We start from the raw sequence: 16,370 nt of genomic DNA on the forward strand, positions 1-16,370 counted from the left end.
TCTAATAATTATAAGTATTTAATTGTACACAGCAAAATATGGGGACCCAAAACAACTCTATGGGTGTTAATTTCAACACTTTGAAAGTGTCTCATGGGGTCCACTCAAAACAGAGTTAAATCAACACTTTCAAAAGGGTTGGCACATTGACACCGAAGTAAGGGTTAATTTTAACTCTGGGCAGAGTTAAAAAATGTAACTATATTTAACACTGCCTGGTGTAATATATTATTTTATTCAACTCTCTTGAGTGTAAATATGGTAAAAAACTCAAATAGACTGTAAATTACAAAAGAAAAAACATTTTATTTGAAAACATTCACCACTTCAACAATTCATTCAGTTTTTAAAATGCAACAATGTCAAATATGCTTTAAATGTTTTATTAGTACAGACAGTATCAACAAAATATGTATGACCAGTGCTCAAAAAGGCTGTTTTAGTCCTTTGGTCCAAACTTGATGTTTCATCAGTTTTCTTCTGAACGCATAGTTTTCTTCTGAAATTACATTTTAAACAACTTGGTGTGCAAATCTTTCACTTCGGGTGTTTCCTTGGTCCTCCATATCAAACACAGCAGTTTAAATGAAGGTATAAATGCTGGAAACTTGTGTGAAAACAAACTGGAGCTAGGAAATCTCATCAAGCATGTCCTGTGAATGAAGTGCTTCCCAGCCACAGGATGACCTTTTTATCCATGACGATGTAGTAGCTGCTGATCGCTCGTCTGGTGGTTCCTGATGCACGGATATAGGGTGATGCTCTTCTAAGAACTCTTCAAGACTCCAGCATGACTAAGATAAATGTTTGAAAACAAATTGCAATCAAATTCTATGATATATTTAATAGAACATTTAAAGTAAATAAAACATTTAAGAAATCTAAACTCACCTTTTGAAAATTTTCATGATGATCCACAACTTGACTCTCCCAGCTGGTTGAGGTGACAGGATATGGAAAAGTAGAAAAAACACATACATCACTGTTGGATCTCCAAAAACAATTAGGTTAATCACTATGACTTTTCTATCTTTTATATCATTTAGTGATGCTGACTTCCCCAAAATATTGGCCACAGTGTAAAAAATATTCATAAACTTACAGTTTTCTGTAAGCGTGTGCGTGTGTGTGTGTGTGTGTGTGTGTGTGTGTGTGTGTGTGCGTGCGTGCGTGTTTCTTTACCAGATTCAACTTGTTGGGCCCTTTCAGGACCAGTATTGACGCCACCTTTCCTGGAGTCTAGCAGATGTTTCAGGTCCAAATATAATCTTAACTATTAGGATAAGCAGAAGAGGAAAAGTGCAAAGCAAAGAGCAAAACATTATTTAAGTAATAGTTCACCCACAATACAAAACTTATCACCTTCATGTCATTTGTTATTCTCTAATGCTCTAATACCCTCTCAGCTTATTGTGAAACAAATACAGAACTTTATCAAACATACCTTCATTATTATCACCACATATGACCAAGAAGGTGTGCTTGGTCATTTCACCAACTCTGGAAATACACCATCCGTCTCTAATCAGCCACCGTCACAGGGTCTTGTGTTATTGTATAGAGAACTGTGGCTGTTAAAAAACAACAAAACATTAGTATCTAACACATATGCATAACCTTCAGATAAAAAAAGAGAGATGAACATCACAAAGTATGCCGTTACACATTTTCAGATATATTTTGATTCAGATGTTGATTATTGATAATAAATCTACAAATCAAACCTGTATCATCATTAGGCTGCTCAAATATGAATCAGTTGATTAATTTTACAGACAGGTGGCTGTTTACAACGCACTAAATTGTCTTTAATAAAACGGAAATGTTGTGTACAGTACATGCTAAGTTTAGCCTAGTTGTAAGCACAATATCATGCGGGAGAAAAAGCTTGACTAAGATGTTCCTGACTACATAAATAGCCTAACTTACTAACGTCAGACATCCCGAGTTGGGAAAGTCATTTTCGGGGGATACAGGGTTGATTTGCGGGAGGTAGCGGGAGAGATGAGTACCTGAAGAGCGGTGGGGTGACTTGCGCGCGACGTACCTAAAGAGCGGTGGGGGTGACTTGCGCGCGACGTACCTGAAGAGCTAGGAGGGATGCGGTGGAGAGGGGTGTGCAAAGTGTTTAATGACCGGGCGGGAGACGCGCGATTTCCGGGAGATTATCATTCATTTGCGGGCATCTACTTAGGCATCTGGGAGTCTCTGTGCATTTGCGGGATAACGTTAATGTTAGTCCCGCAACTTCCGGGAGACTTCTGTAACGTCAAATGTCGGAGAAAGTGCAAACGCGGTCATTTAAAGACATTAATGTTAACATTCCGACTTTAATGGTTGTCAACACTTAATATAATTCAAGCGTACGTTATCACGCGAGTCTATGGACTAACGGTATATGGACGGCCACGAATGAACCAGTTTAAAAGGGCTGCGGTGTTTAAAATAACCAAATTAACATACACGGATAACAAACAATCATATGTTTTAGTCAGGAAGCCTTTTACAAGTAAGCATATGTTCATTTACTCACCAGATATGTTTTAGAAACTCTCCAGAGCTTATGGAAACCGTCCTGTGTTGCCGTTAGCATCCGGGAAGAGTAGGCTAGGCTGCTCCGGGAATTCCCTCGCTAGTTTGCTTCGAATTAAAGGAGAAGTGTCGATTTTATTTTACAGATGGGTAACAACGCACAAAATGGCATTAAGCGTGACAGAAATGTGTTGAACAAGTACATTTGATGTTTTTATGCACTATGTATGCGTGAGCACATATAAAAACATTCTTGAAAAGAAGTCGATAGTAATGCAGTTAAGCTAGATACACAAACGACCATGAATGAACCGCAGAAGATTAAAATTGTCACTACATTCTAAAGTTATTAACTTAACAATATGTTTACAACTGTATTTCCTTAAAGAAAGTCAGTAAAATACCAACATTTAGGTAGTTTGACTCACCAGTTGCTGTTCTAAACTTCAGATGGAAAATGGCGTCTGGAAAATTCTTCAGTGACTGGGGCTGCGTGAATTCCCGGATGTTGGAAATAACACCACCAAGTGTAAAAAAGATAACTCCTTGATTTCGCACTGAATAAAATCAATTCTAACTCTTATTATATTCATTTATCAAAATCTAACTCTTTAACGTCAACACTTTACTCTAAAATGCTTCAACACCGAGAATTTAACTCTGATGAATTTGCTGTGTACATGTGATTTTTCTAAATTAACAAAATTTGAATCAATAAACTAACAGGCAGCTGCAGAACCAAATGTGAAACCAAGGGTTTATGTGCTGTTCGTGAATGTGACCAGTAGATGTCGACACACTTCAGCAAATTAATAAAACATTACAGTAACGATCTCTTTTGCACCACAGTCGAGAGGAAGCCTTGATGTTTTATAATCGATTGTACAGCCATCACCTTTTTTTGAGCTTAACAAATGCACTTTTGTTTGTATTTTTACAAGTTAGAAAATAGGTATATCCCTATAAGTAAGGTAAGTTATGTTCAAAATGTTTTGTTATTTTACAGGCTCATTTCAAGATACATAATTTAATATAATAACATATTATAAACAAAGTAAAACTGACAATGAAAGTCACTCTGCAGTTTAATTTTTAAAACCACTTGTAATAATAAAATAAATACTGAGAGACCAGTTTAGAGCAAGTTCAGTAAACCAACAGACAAGGTAAAAACTTTGAAACATTACTCAACGTAGACTGTTCAGTAAAGATTTTATTTTAAAAATAAAGTTGTAAAATGCTAATTTTACATTGAGATAAACTGGACAAGACAAAATCACACATCCAACAGTACATGTATGTATCTTACTACATTTTCTACTCACACCTGACAACATACAGCACTTTATTTAATGCAGTTTAAGGCAGCTTAAAAGACAAAATGAATAAAGTCAAATATGAGAGTTCAGTTCCTAAGGCACTCTTAGCCCCACATAATACTTGTTTTTATAGTCACTGAGGATTCAGTTCAACAGAAATGTATTGAACAAAGAGATTCATAGAGCAGCTTTTCTGACCTACAAGCAAACCAAAATGGGTTTAAAATGCTATCTGATAATCTATAGCCCCTTTCACACATACAGACCTTTCCGGAAAATTGGAAAAGGTTGTATGTGTGAACAGGCCCTTTTTGAAAATACCGGTAAATTCGTTCTGGCTATTTTCTGGAAAGAGAAGTTGTAACATTACCGTCAATTTGCCGGAATGCTGCGCTGTGTGAATGCAGAAGGAAGATTGCCGGAAAGAGCGCGTCCACGTCTAGAACGTGCTGACGTGAGACGTCTGCTTTAGCCAATCAGAACAGTCAGACGCATTTACGTCCACGCGGTTTATGAGAATAAAAGCCTTTAGAATATTTTTCCAGACACCTTTAGCTGCTAGATGTTAGTCAGATAACGTTTCTATGTTCCTTCTTAATGCTAACTGTGTAAATAATTATCGATAAAATGTTTATGATAATCCGTTGTTTGTTTACCTTCAAGCTTTGCGTGTGCCCGTGAGCAGCATAGCACCAGCACACACACATATCATGAACATCTCGACATGCGAAAATGTTCCTCTGTTTTCATTGGAGTTGTACTCAATACCAGGCCCGGATTGGCTAATCGGGAGGACCGGGAGAATTCCCGGTGGGCCGGTCTGTTTTTTGGCCGCGAGGGCCGGTGTCCCTAGCTGCTTGCACTCTCAGCAGTTACACTTTTTTCTTTTATTTATTTATTTGACCATAGCTTTACTCTTTTTAATCATTATTTCACCGTAGTGCCGCTCTTTTTATTTATTTTCTCGCAGCCCCGTGAGAAAAATGCAGCCTGCAGGTTAACTAACGTTAATGATGATGATGTAATGCAACTATCGACCCCAAACAGCGGCACCTTAGTGAATATAAGAATTCGAATAAAATGAATAAAACACCTGCTCAATGAAAATCAAATGATTCACTACATTAATATATCTGACATAACTTGATCAGAAATCTAAAAATAGGAGAAAAAGATTGAGCCATCAAAAGAAAGTAGTGCTGTGTCTTAAGGGTCGCAAGTCATTAGTTATTTTTTACTCTCACTAATAGCGCCAATGTGGTCCAGTGGTAAGCACATTGCAATTCAATGTCACAGACCTGTGATCGAATCTCCCATGAAAATTATTTTTTTCGATTTTATTGTTAAGACATAAAATACTGTTAGGGCTGTTGGACATTTGAATTTCTAAAGCAGCAGTTTTCTTGAAAAAGACGTGATAGTGCCATTAGTAACTGAATTGGAATCAGTTGTGAACTGAGGTGGGCCGGTCTGGCTTGAAACTCCAGGCCTGAAAATGAGTCCCACTCCGGCCCTGCTCAATACTGATCCTTCCGAAGAGTTTGTAATGCAGTCAAATGTTTGCAAACACAAACGCAGCCGTTTAGAGATGATGTCAGAATTTTCCGGCATTTTGGATTGGATGTGTGAATGCTCTTTTCCGGAAAAATTTCGTAACGTCCTCGCCTGTGTAAACAGCGCTTTTTTGAATACACCGGTAAAGTCGTTCCGGTATCACTGTGTGAAAGGGGCTACTGTCTAGTACCTCTATTGTCTGCTTAACCACTGCAAGTGTCTGGGAAAACATTTCAGTATAATATACACTGAAATATAAAGAATTCTTTAAAACATTTTGTAATGTCTTGTATAAACAAATCTGGGAAAACACCTCATTAAAAACAGAACATGGCGTCTCTATCAAAATAAAGGAGAGCTTTTCTGTTAACCAAAGCAAGCAGCTGTTTGTAAACACTCACTCGGATGGCATGGCAGAAAAATTAACAAACATAGAGAGACATAAAAACAAAATTACTATTAATTTACAATTTACATAAAATCATAGCTAAAAGACTGGCTGGCACAGATTGCGCTTGAGATATTGGAGAAGAATTTCAATGGTATTTTTTGCACATTACAGCCACTTCTGACAGCTAAATGACCATTTTTATCTTTCTTCTTAGGTTTAGTTACAGAAATAGAGTTAAAGAGTTATGTGTTAAAGTTTGGAAGATATTTCAGTAAAGAGCTTATTACAGTATTATAAATCTTTAAGCATTCAGGTCTTTTCTGAAATAGGATATTAGGGGATATTTCAGTGTGTGTGACAGATACATTAAGCGTCATCTAAACCTTTTTGCAAAGGTGTTTAAATTATGAAACAGTTTCAGGCTGACAATCTGCTGAATATAAAATAATGCTATAACTTCATGCTTTTATTCTTCACTCCTTAATGCCTTTTTTTAGACCAACTGAATGTGTTTATGTTAGATTAGTTGAAGTGTTTAGTGTAGTTATTAAAGCATTATTCATATCACACTTGAAGTTGTTCATTATTCACTCAAAACTGGTGTCCCTAATCATGCCAATCTACCTACATGCTCTGTGTAGTTTTATATTTTAAGCAGGTTATTTCATGACACAGATATCACTATCTTTGAACAAATAAACACTTGACTCAAAGACGTTGCGTAAAAGCATATAGCCTATGTAAATAGTATAATTAATGATAACTAATTATGATTAACTATTGATATTTCCATATTTATATTTAGAAAAAAAGGCTTACAGTGGCTTCTCCTGCAAAAGCAAACTCCTTATTGTTTTGGGATATTTGCAGCCAGTTTATCAGGAAGTGGCTAATTTGTTGTCTTTGACTCTGTGGATGGAAACGGTGGTTTATTTGTCAAATGTTTTATAAGATATTCCAGGTTTGCACATACACTTAGGGTGGTTTCACACCTACACTTTTGTTTCGGAACGTATCTCGTTTGCCCAGTTAGCGCGGTTTGTTTGGCATATGTGAACAGGGCAATCGCGCTCTGTTCCGCGCCAAAGTAATCGCTCCGAGATCGCTTGAATGAGGTGGTCTCGGCTCGATTGAAACGAACCCTGGAGCGGTTCGATTGCAGTGAGAAAGCGATCTGATCCGAGCGCGATTATATCACAGTGTTTTATGGATATGTAACAGGCTTACGGCTATATGAATAGAGAATTATGAGTAGGGCGGGAAGTTTCGCGAGTCTCCGGATGCCCGCAAACGAGTGATGATCTCCTGGTAATCTTGCGTCTCCCTCCCGGTCCTCAAATAGGCATCGTCGCGCACCCTTCTCACCCCTCCCCACCGCATCTCTCCTCAGACACGTCGTGCGCGCACCCTGTCAATCACCACCAAACCACCACCTCTCCTGACAGCTGAGCGGGACCTCTCCTGACACACTGACCAATGTGAGGAGAGTTTACTCGCACGTGACTTGTTTTAGCTCTTTTGGTCCGAATAGAAACTTTGCCGTGTGAAAGCGAACCGCTCAAAGAGCAAAGAGCAACAATGTAACAATTGTAATCTCTGTTTCGGAACAACTGAATCGATTCACAGGTGTGAAAGCACCCTTAATGTGCATATTTAGATGGTAACATAGCTATTGTCCATTTTAAAAGAGCTTATAATTCAGTGATGAGTTCTGTAAGGTGAATGAGTAACCGTTCTTGGTGCAGGTCTCTGGGATCTTGGACGGAGTGCATAAAGTGTGTATTAAAGCTGGCCACAGGCGTCTGGGTTGAGGAATTGTCCTGTCAACAAGATGTTGACCACAGAAAGCTGAAGTTCTGCTTGTTTATCTGTTATTTACCTCATTATGATTCTCTCAGCATACTCTCTCCACCAACGTCCTCTCCAGCAACGTCCTCTCCAGCAACGTCCTCTCCAGCAACGTCTTCCTGTTGGAAAAATTCACAAACTGTTGTTTGTTTATTAAACTCTTTATTGTTTGAAACAAGCCAAGGGTGAGTAAATTATATCAGAATTTTCATCTCTGGGTGAACTACACCTTTAAATACCAATTAGCAGAGATGGGGGACTCGAGTCACATGACTTGACTCGAGTCAGACTTAAGTCACAAAATTTAGGACTTGAGACTTGCTTGACAAATACCCAAAAAGGCTCAACTTGACTTGGACTTGACTGTCATGACTTGAGACTTGACTTAAACTTGAGTGAAATGACTCGAAATAACTTGATTGTTTTTGTTAAATACATAATCGTTTGTTATATATTATGCTTTATGCATTTAAAAACAAAACAAAACCGAAAGTTCTAAGTCACGCATGCGCAATAATAACAGCTCATCTGTTTTCAGACCGGTCTGAACGATAGGTTCTCTGTACTGTTCCGAATAAAGCACTGCAAATGATTCCTGACTCAAGTTAATGGTTTTATTAAGTAAGTGGATAACCTGGGATATTTTTTTTTTTCATGTCAGAGGGAGTGCCAGGCAAGTTAAAAGTAAGTAACTTTAATTAATTTGTGATTAGTGTTTATTGGAAATGCAAACCATTTAAAAAGAATCAGTTGGATTTGCTGAACTGGATCAATCGGTTTATTACGAATAACCACTTCAAACGATTCATTAGAACGATTCAGTTGCCATTCAGCCATCAGATACTGCAGTGACATAAGGCCCTCCGTCTTGGCTAATCAAAGTTTATACTATTTGTCAGTGCTTCCCTCACATAGACTTTTCTTGGGCTTACTATGTTGTGTACGCCTAATACACACCTGCCAACAACTCCTGTTTTTCCCGGGAGACTCCTGTATTTCAGACCCATTTCCCGCCCATCTCCCGTATTGTTCTGTCTCCCGGAAAACTCCCTGAACCCCCCAATATTATAGATATTGTAAGTTTTTTATTAATTTTATTAATTTGATGATGTCATCAGGCTAATACATAGGCTATTTTATATACATATCTAAAATACTTTAAAGTTTTAAAGCATTAAAGTTTGCTTTGAACTTGAAAGAAAGAGAGAAGCAGATTTGACCTGTCAGCGGTGCACATGGCTTCTAAATAGCATAAAGGTAACAGAAAGTGGATGTCTTTTCTCTTTAACATTTTTTTTTACTTTAACCCATTGGAAACAAAGTGTATAACAGTGTCATAATAAATTTAAATATTGTTAAAAATAAAATTATGTTTTGTTTGTCGCATATAGTTAACTATTATATATATGCTTGACATTACTTGAAATAAGCAGTGACTTGACTTGAGTCCGACAAAAATTGACTTGACTTGCTTGAGACTTGCACATGTGTGACTTACTCCCATCTCTGCCAATTAGTTTATTTTGATCAGAGCATTCCACATCCTGTTAAATAAGCTGTGTGTAATTCCAACACAATCTCACTGCAATTCGTAACTGTTTGATTTAGTGGCTAATTTGTAAGAATTGGTACGATCTAATTTGTACAATTTAGTACGATTTACTCATCACCCAATGATGGTTGGGTTTAGAGCCGGGGTTGGGTGATCTGCCTTCTTTTTAAAATCATACATTTTGGTATGACTGAACTTGTACAAATTTGAATGAATTAGCCGCTAAAATGCCAAAACGTAAAATACTTACGTTACGTCGTGAGATCAGGCTGGTAAGTCTTACATTCTGTGCTGCTGCTTCCTTTTTTCTGTGGCAAAGATAGTAAATCACACCGCCAACAACAGCAGCAGCAGCAGCAGCGACAACAAGCACAACTATTCCTGCTATTGCACCTTCAGAAAGATGTGAAGGTGGAGGAGCTGAAAAGAAACAGTGATTATTATCAGAGAGTGAAGGATCTAAAATTCAGTATTTAACAACAGCTCTGATCCACATTCACACGTCTCTGCTTTGGTCATCAGGGGGCAGTTTCAATAAGGTGGTTCAACCAAACTCTGAGTTTAAACTAGAGAGCTGCACTCATGCAGGAGTACCGTGGGACCCACAGGACCCAAGCACAAAGTGAGGCGCGTAACAAGATTTGCTGGATGAATGCGGGAGGTAAGCTCCTCATCTAGTGTGGGTTGTGGGACAAAACAATCAGTCATGTGAATCCCACAAAATTTAAATATCTTTAAAGTAATTTACTAAAAACAAATACTCTGTTGTTTACTGTATGTGCAGCACAAAAGCGACAAGAATAATTAAAATAAAATAAAAACTATTTACAGGCAAAAGGTCAGAAGCTAATCCTCGTGTGGTTCAGCTAGCCATCAGAGAGATTTCAGTATTTAAGGTCGCATACTCGAGCAGAGATGCATTCATCTGAAGCCCTCATCAGTGATTGAGATGCTACTGCTGCATGAACACATTAAGAAGGCCTGCTTTTTTTTTTTAGTTAATTCCGTTTATTTTTATTTATTTAGCTAAATAGTAAAACTTGGCTTTTATTTTTGGGCTGCACAATACATACGTTTCAGCATCGACATTGCAATAGTCACATCACATCACATCACCTGCAATGTGGATTTGTGATTATTGTTGGTCACCATTTACATCACATTTGATTATTCAATATTAGGGGAAGGACAAAACAGCGATATGCATGAGGTGGCACTTCTCGTAACGGCGAATCGAACATATATCAATATTGCAATTTGAAGAAATATATGAGTTGTTAATAAAATATTTTATAACTGTTGAGAAGTTTTGTCGTCCTAAACTGTAAACTCAAAGTAGTGTCACACCCCTGTTCAGTTGATGGTTTACTCCAATCTCTGCCCACTCAATCTTAGGCCAATCAGGACTGCCTCAAAGGCTTTATTAACGGCACGTGTCCACAATTTGCTCTTTCGGCTGCACATGGCTGAACTGTGCAGAGGACTGAATCTGATTTTTTTTGTTGTTTTCCTGTGTGCGTATCTGACCAGAAACACAAACACACACACAAAGAAAAGACACACATTTCCTCCTGAGCACAATTCTTGTTGATGGTTAATAAATGAAACTAAATGGAGTGACTAGGCTGATCCTCTGTTTTTACCGAGAACACCACTGGCTTCAAGCTAGCTACCTAAGCATTCCCCCAAAATCCTTTTTAAAAACTTTGATTTATTTTTCCCTCTTCGTTTACAAATTAAGATATATTGTAGATCATTTACTTGTGATATATCGCTGATATCGTTATTTATAATTATCAGGGGCAAAATATCATGATAATATCGTATCGTATTACTGTACCTGAATATCTGACTACTTATTTCACTTCTCTTTGCTCTATCTTATTTTTAATATTTGCATTTTCTGTGATTCACTCCTCCACTATAAGATTATTTTAATGAAAGTTAATGATTTTATTCCAAACGAGCTATACAAGTCCGAAATTGTATTCATATTGCAATAAAAATCGCAGCAAAATAAAATCAATCGTAACATCAGATTTTTTTTTTATATCATGCAGCCCTACTAAATTTATTTATTTAGAAACAAGGATAGTTGTGTTCAATGATTGCACAAGGCAAAAAGATACTGCACACTCTAAAGCAGCATGAGGTCAAATGCAGCTTCACAGTACAGTGAAAACAACAACAACTACAAAGTTTTTGAAAGTCAAAGTTTTACACTCTACAATTTAACAATATTTAGGTTAAAGTTTAATTAACAGTTTTAATATCCCCCTCTGGGAAAATGGGAAGAAAAAGGAAAAAAAAATACTCACAAGTGATAGTAAGGCTGAATGTCTTCTCTCTGGTGATGCTGAAGCGTTCATCGCTTCTGATGAAAATCTCTAATGTATAATTTCCAGAGTCTGTGCTTATGGTGTTCGTGATGGTCAGATATCCAGTTTCACTGTCCAGTTTCAGTCGGTCTGTGAATCTCTCTTTACACCGAACATTAGTGCAGATCTGACTCTGATTTACAGTGATCTCAGCAATGAGAATGTCATTAAAAAAATACCTCATAACATTTATGTCTCTTCTCATGTAAGGATTAAAAGTGACAGATTCTCCCTGGTTTCCCTTTATTTGATAACGATGAGCAGCAGGATCATCTAGAAATCAAACCAACAGATTATGAGATGACTTTTGGTAAAAAATAATGAAAAACTCTAAGTATGCATGTATGTGTATATACAGTGGTGTGAAAAATGTTTTACCTTAATGTTTTAGATCATCAAACTACTTTAAATAATAGAAAAGTAAACACTTAAATTATTTAATTTAAATTATATTAATAGAAAATAACATCCAAAAAGAGTGTCACCTGTTAAAACACATAACCTTACAGCCACACCTAGGCCAGATTACCGCCACACCTGCTCGCAATCAAGAAATCACTTAATAGGACCTGCATGACAAAAGTGAAGTAGACCAAAAGATCCTCAAAAGCTAGACATCACTCAGAGATCCTAAAACAATTCAAAAGAAAATTATTGACCAGTCTGGAAAACGATATAAAGAAAATTCTAAAGCTTTGGGACTGCAACAAACTACAGTGACTACATGGACACCAATAATTCGATTTGAATGTGATTATAACAATACTCTGATTAAGAGTTAACCATGTAAACAGTGATTTTTGATTTATTGAATCCGATTAAGGTCATATTTAAACTAAAGAGACATCGAATTAATACATGTGGAGTATGCTGATTTTAGTCGCATTATTGAAGTGCAGTACAGACATGTAAACACCTTAATCAAACTATTACCGTCATTATAGGACTTTGACACGTTTTGCGACAGGATATTCCACACACAAACACACCCATGGCTGTTTGACACTCTCTGCACCTACAGAGTCAGTGCAGACCACAGACACCTGCATTGTGAAATGCAGAGTTTTTTTTTTTTCCTTCCATTCAGCATGTGTTATGAACTTCCATTAAAACAACAGTCTTCCAGCAGCTCAGTTGCATCAAATATCTCGTTTGTCACAGGGGGCATGCGTGAAATGTTCCTGAATGAAGGTGAAAGTGCCAAACTGCAGTTAAAGTCATCAAATTAAAAATGAAACACCCAAAACTACTCAAAACTCCAGATGAAATGCGGATAGCGCAGTGCGCAATGACGTTAATCGAATTATGTGCTGTAGCATGTAAAACAGGATCATAAAAGGAACATTAAAAAAACTCATGTAAACGCCTTAATCTTATTATTGTCTTAATTAGATTAAGGCAAACAATTCAATTACTGATGTCCATGTAAACGTAGTCAGTGAGAGTCATCACATACAAATAGCAAAAGAAATGGAGCAGTGGAGAACCATCCCAGGAGTGAGGGTTACCATAATTACCCCAAGAGTGCAGCAACAAATCATCCAAGATGTCACAAATGACCCATAATAACAGCCAAAGAACTGCAGGCCTCACTTAAGGTGAGTGTTCATGACTCCACCATAACGCCCCATTCACACGGGGATTCAGCGTCAACGCTTGACTGAAGGCGTGTCTGAAGTTGGGGCTGAAACGATCGTCATAGAAGCGTCAGCCAATGAAATGTCTAGCTGATGTATTTGCATACAGCGATCTGATTGGCTGACGCTTCCGTCGGCGCTTGAAAAGTTGAGCTGGTCCCAACTTCTCTAGCGAGCAATGCCTCTGAAGCGGCGCCGACGGATCCACAATGCAGTTCGGCAACGCCTGATGTCACCTATTCAAAGTGAATGGGTGGCGTTGACGCTGACGCCCCGTGTGAATGGGGCGTAAGAAAGAGACTGAGCAAACATGGTTCCAAGATCTAAAATGAAAACCACTGCGGAGCAGAAATAACAAAGGCTTGTCTTTTGCCAGAAAACATTTTATGGATCCCCAAGACTTTTGGAAAATTGCTGTGTGAACTGACAAGACAAAAGGTTAACTGTATTGGAGGGTGTGTGTCCTATTATGAGTGGGGTATATACCATTGTTACGACTGAAGTTTATTTATTTGTTTATTATTGCGGATTGTACTCTTTTACTTTTATCCCGCCTCCTTGTTGTTTTTCTGTTGTTTCATAGGCTCCCATACCAGCGTGATTCCCTGATCTGATTGGCTGCTGGTCGCAAAAGCACGTATAAAAAGGAGCTTCCGGCAGGGTTTGAGGAGCTCATGTCTGCTGCATACGGTGTTTGGAGTGAAGCTCCTGGGTTTTCCTCACCCCTTCGGCCGACGACCAACAACAACCAACTTTGTATTGATGACCATCATATGTTTAAATATTTTTTTAAAGTTTGAGAGTTTGAGCGTGTAGGGGTGACCTGCCTATTTATTTGATTACTTTTGACTTTGTTTATGTTAGGGAGTAAGGTAAGATTTTTGTATGTTTCTTTAAATAGTAATAGGAAATTTAGTGGATTTATTCTATAGATTCTTTTGTTTGTTATTTTGGCCTCTGGTCACCCTGATGAAATGCTTATTTATATTAACCCCATTTTTTCTATAATAAATATCTTCATATCTTCGACCGAAGGGAATCTTTTGCTTTAAGTTTAGTTTGGGAAATCCACCACCCCAACACATGTTTTTTCTTCGTTTATTATGCCCTTTTTGTTTCCCCTAGACTTGGGGCGTAATAACCATGAGTAAGATGTGGTGGTGGTAGTGTGATGGTTTGGGGCTGTTTTGCTGCTTTAGGATGAATTATGCTGTGTACATAATCTCCTGAAGGAGAATATCTGGCCATCTGTTAGTGACTTTAAGCTAAAGCGAACTTGCAGGACAAGTCCACTTCTGAATGGCTGAAGAAAAATAAAAGACTTGAGAGTGGCCTTGTCAAAGTCCTGAACTAAATCTAATTGAGATGCTGTGGCATGACCTTTAAAAGGAGATTTATGCTCAAATCTTCTTATGTGGCTGAGTTATAACAATTCTGCAAAAATGTGCAGTCCAGAATTCCTCCACAGTGCTTTAACAGACTTATTTAAAATTAATCAAAACGCTTGATTGCAGTTGTTGCTGCTGTGGCCCAACTAGTTATTAGGTTTAGAGGGTAAACAGTTTATAATACAGGTCTATGCAGTTTTATTTTGTTATCCCTTAAGGGCCATAAAACCTCCCTGTCAGTTCAAGTCTACCTCAGAATTTTTTTTCAAAAAAATGCTTCATGATTTGTATTATTTTATTATTTTTCTCTTTTTCTTTTCATCATACAATTATTTGTATCGGTCATTTAAGGGTCATATATTAACTGAACTTCTACTGTTGAGTGTGAGATGCTGTGCATACCAATGAAGCATTTTTGTAGAAGTATATAAATGCTGGTCCAAAATTAAATTCAGCTCTGCAGAAACTTCCTGTCTGAAGAAAGGTGTTAAAACTGAAAACGGAAAGTCTTTTGCTTTTATTGCTGTGCAGAAAGTTTGTCGAAAAAGAGGACTTATGTCTGGGCTGCGGTCAATGGAGACCTGGACAATAACTGACAAATGACGAATTTCACTAAACTCCACCTGTTAAAATCAGCTACATAATACTATGTTTAAGTTGAAGTCAGGAAATAAAAATTGTTGCGCACCTCCTGAATGTAACTTTTGCATTGCATTGAGGATAACCGAATTCTGTGAATCGAAATATTCATTTGTATCCAATAAATTGTTACGATTTTTGACATTGAAGAAAAACCTCTCCTGACATTTTTTATTGAACATGCATGGAATTGATTTAATATTCCAACAGCGTGGAACGCTGTGAGTAGGGGGAGGAGTGGGCATGGCCAGCAGAGTAGGGGAAAAAGAGGGGAGCCAACAACTGTTGTCAGTTGGCTCACAAAATAAGACACAAACCATGAGACGACGAATGATTTTATAATTTACAAAGTTAAAATGAAAAAAATAAACAGTAATTTATTGTCCAGCTACATATGTTGTTTGTAATTTCATATACATATAACCACAACTTCATTTATTCATTCATTCATTCATTCATTTTCTTTTCAGCTTAGTCCCTTTATTAATCAAAACTTCATTAATTAATCAACTTATCCAGTACACGTTTTACGCAGTGGATGCCCTTCCAGCTGCAACCCATCACTGGGAAACACATAGACAGTCTTGCACACAATCACATACACTATGGTCAGTTTAGCTAATTCAATTAACCTGTTAACCTTGACTTTGGGGGTAACCGGAGCACCCGGGGGTGCTAGCCACTGTCCCACCAGGCTGCCCTAACCACAATTTGTTACATCATTATAAAGATAACCACTATAAATGAGGAGGACTTCTCTCCCCCTGAATCCCCGCGTCTGAATGAAGACAGTGGATAGCAGTGCTGCAGACCTCTTGCCCCGTCTTTTCCAACCATTAACCCAGCTGATAATCTGGAGAATTTTAAACATGGGCGAACACAGCAGCACAGATATAGGCAATGTGTCTGAATGGTAACAAACTCAACTGATAAAAGACAAAGTCCACCATTCTCATATTCTCATACAGCTCTCTCGACAAAAATGCTTGCTCCAAACAAACAGCTTTGCTATATCACCCCAGACAGCATTGCATGGAAAAACATGCAACAAACCCCGTGGATGATGGAAACAAACACATAACGTTACAACCCTTCATGAACGGCTACATACGTCACTGATTTTGATCCCGCC

General features: G+C 37.7%; 1 protein-coding gene and 1 long non-coding RNA gene across 27 annotated transcripts in view; both read right to left on the bottom strand.

Moving 5' to 3' along the window:
- zgc:113298 overlaps positions 1-16,370 on the bottom strand; it is a 59,621-nt gene that overhangs the window by 15,933 nt on the left and 27,318 nt on the right. For 13 of the 25 annotated variants that reach the window (XM_073936509.1, XM_073936510.1, XM_073936511.1 and 10 more), the window contains 3 exons: positions 11,515-11,847; positions 9,447-9,616; positions 3,728-7,763 (listed from right to left, as the gene is read on the bottom strand). In XM_073936509.1, the coding sequence (XP_073792610.1) occupies positions 7,680-7,763; positions 9,447-9,616; positions 11,515-11,847 (587 nt within the window). In that variant the 3' untranslated portion in view covers positions 3,728-7,679. Of the gene's footprint in view, positions 1-3,727; positions 7,764-9,442; positions 9,617-11,514; positions 11,848-16,370 lie in introns of those variants that run through there. The other 12 variants (XR_012397381.1, XR_012397379.1, XR_012397380.1 and 9 more) reach the window with 3 other exon arrangements.
- Positions 287-3,020, bottom strand: LOC141380152 (uncharacterized). 2 transcript variants are annotated; one of them, XR_012397682.1, is made up of 6 exons: positions 2,961-3,020; positions 2,534-2,640; positions 1,445-1,571; positions 1,183-1,268; positions 892-934; positions 287-794 (listed from the first exon to the last, which is right to left on the bottom strand). It is a non-coding gene; the product is annotated as an uncharacterized lncRNA (long non-coding RNA). The 2 variants fall into 2 exon arrangements; XR_012397683.1 differs by having other exon boundaries at positions 1,183-1,273.

This window comes from Danio rerio, chromosome 22 (genome assembly GCF_049306965.1).
Source record: "Danio rerio strain Tuebingen ecotype United States chromosome 22, GRCz12tu, whole genome shotgun sequence".
NCBI lineage: Eukaryota > Metazoa > Chordata > Actinopteri > Cypriniformes > Danionidae > Danio > Danio rerio.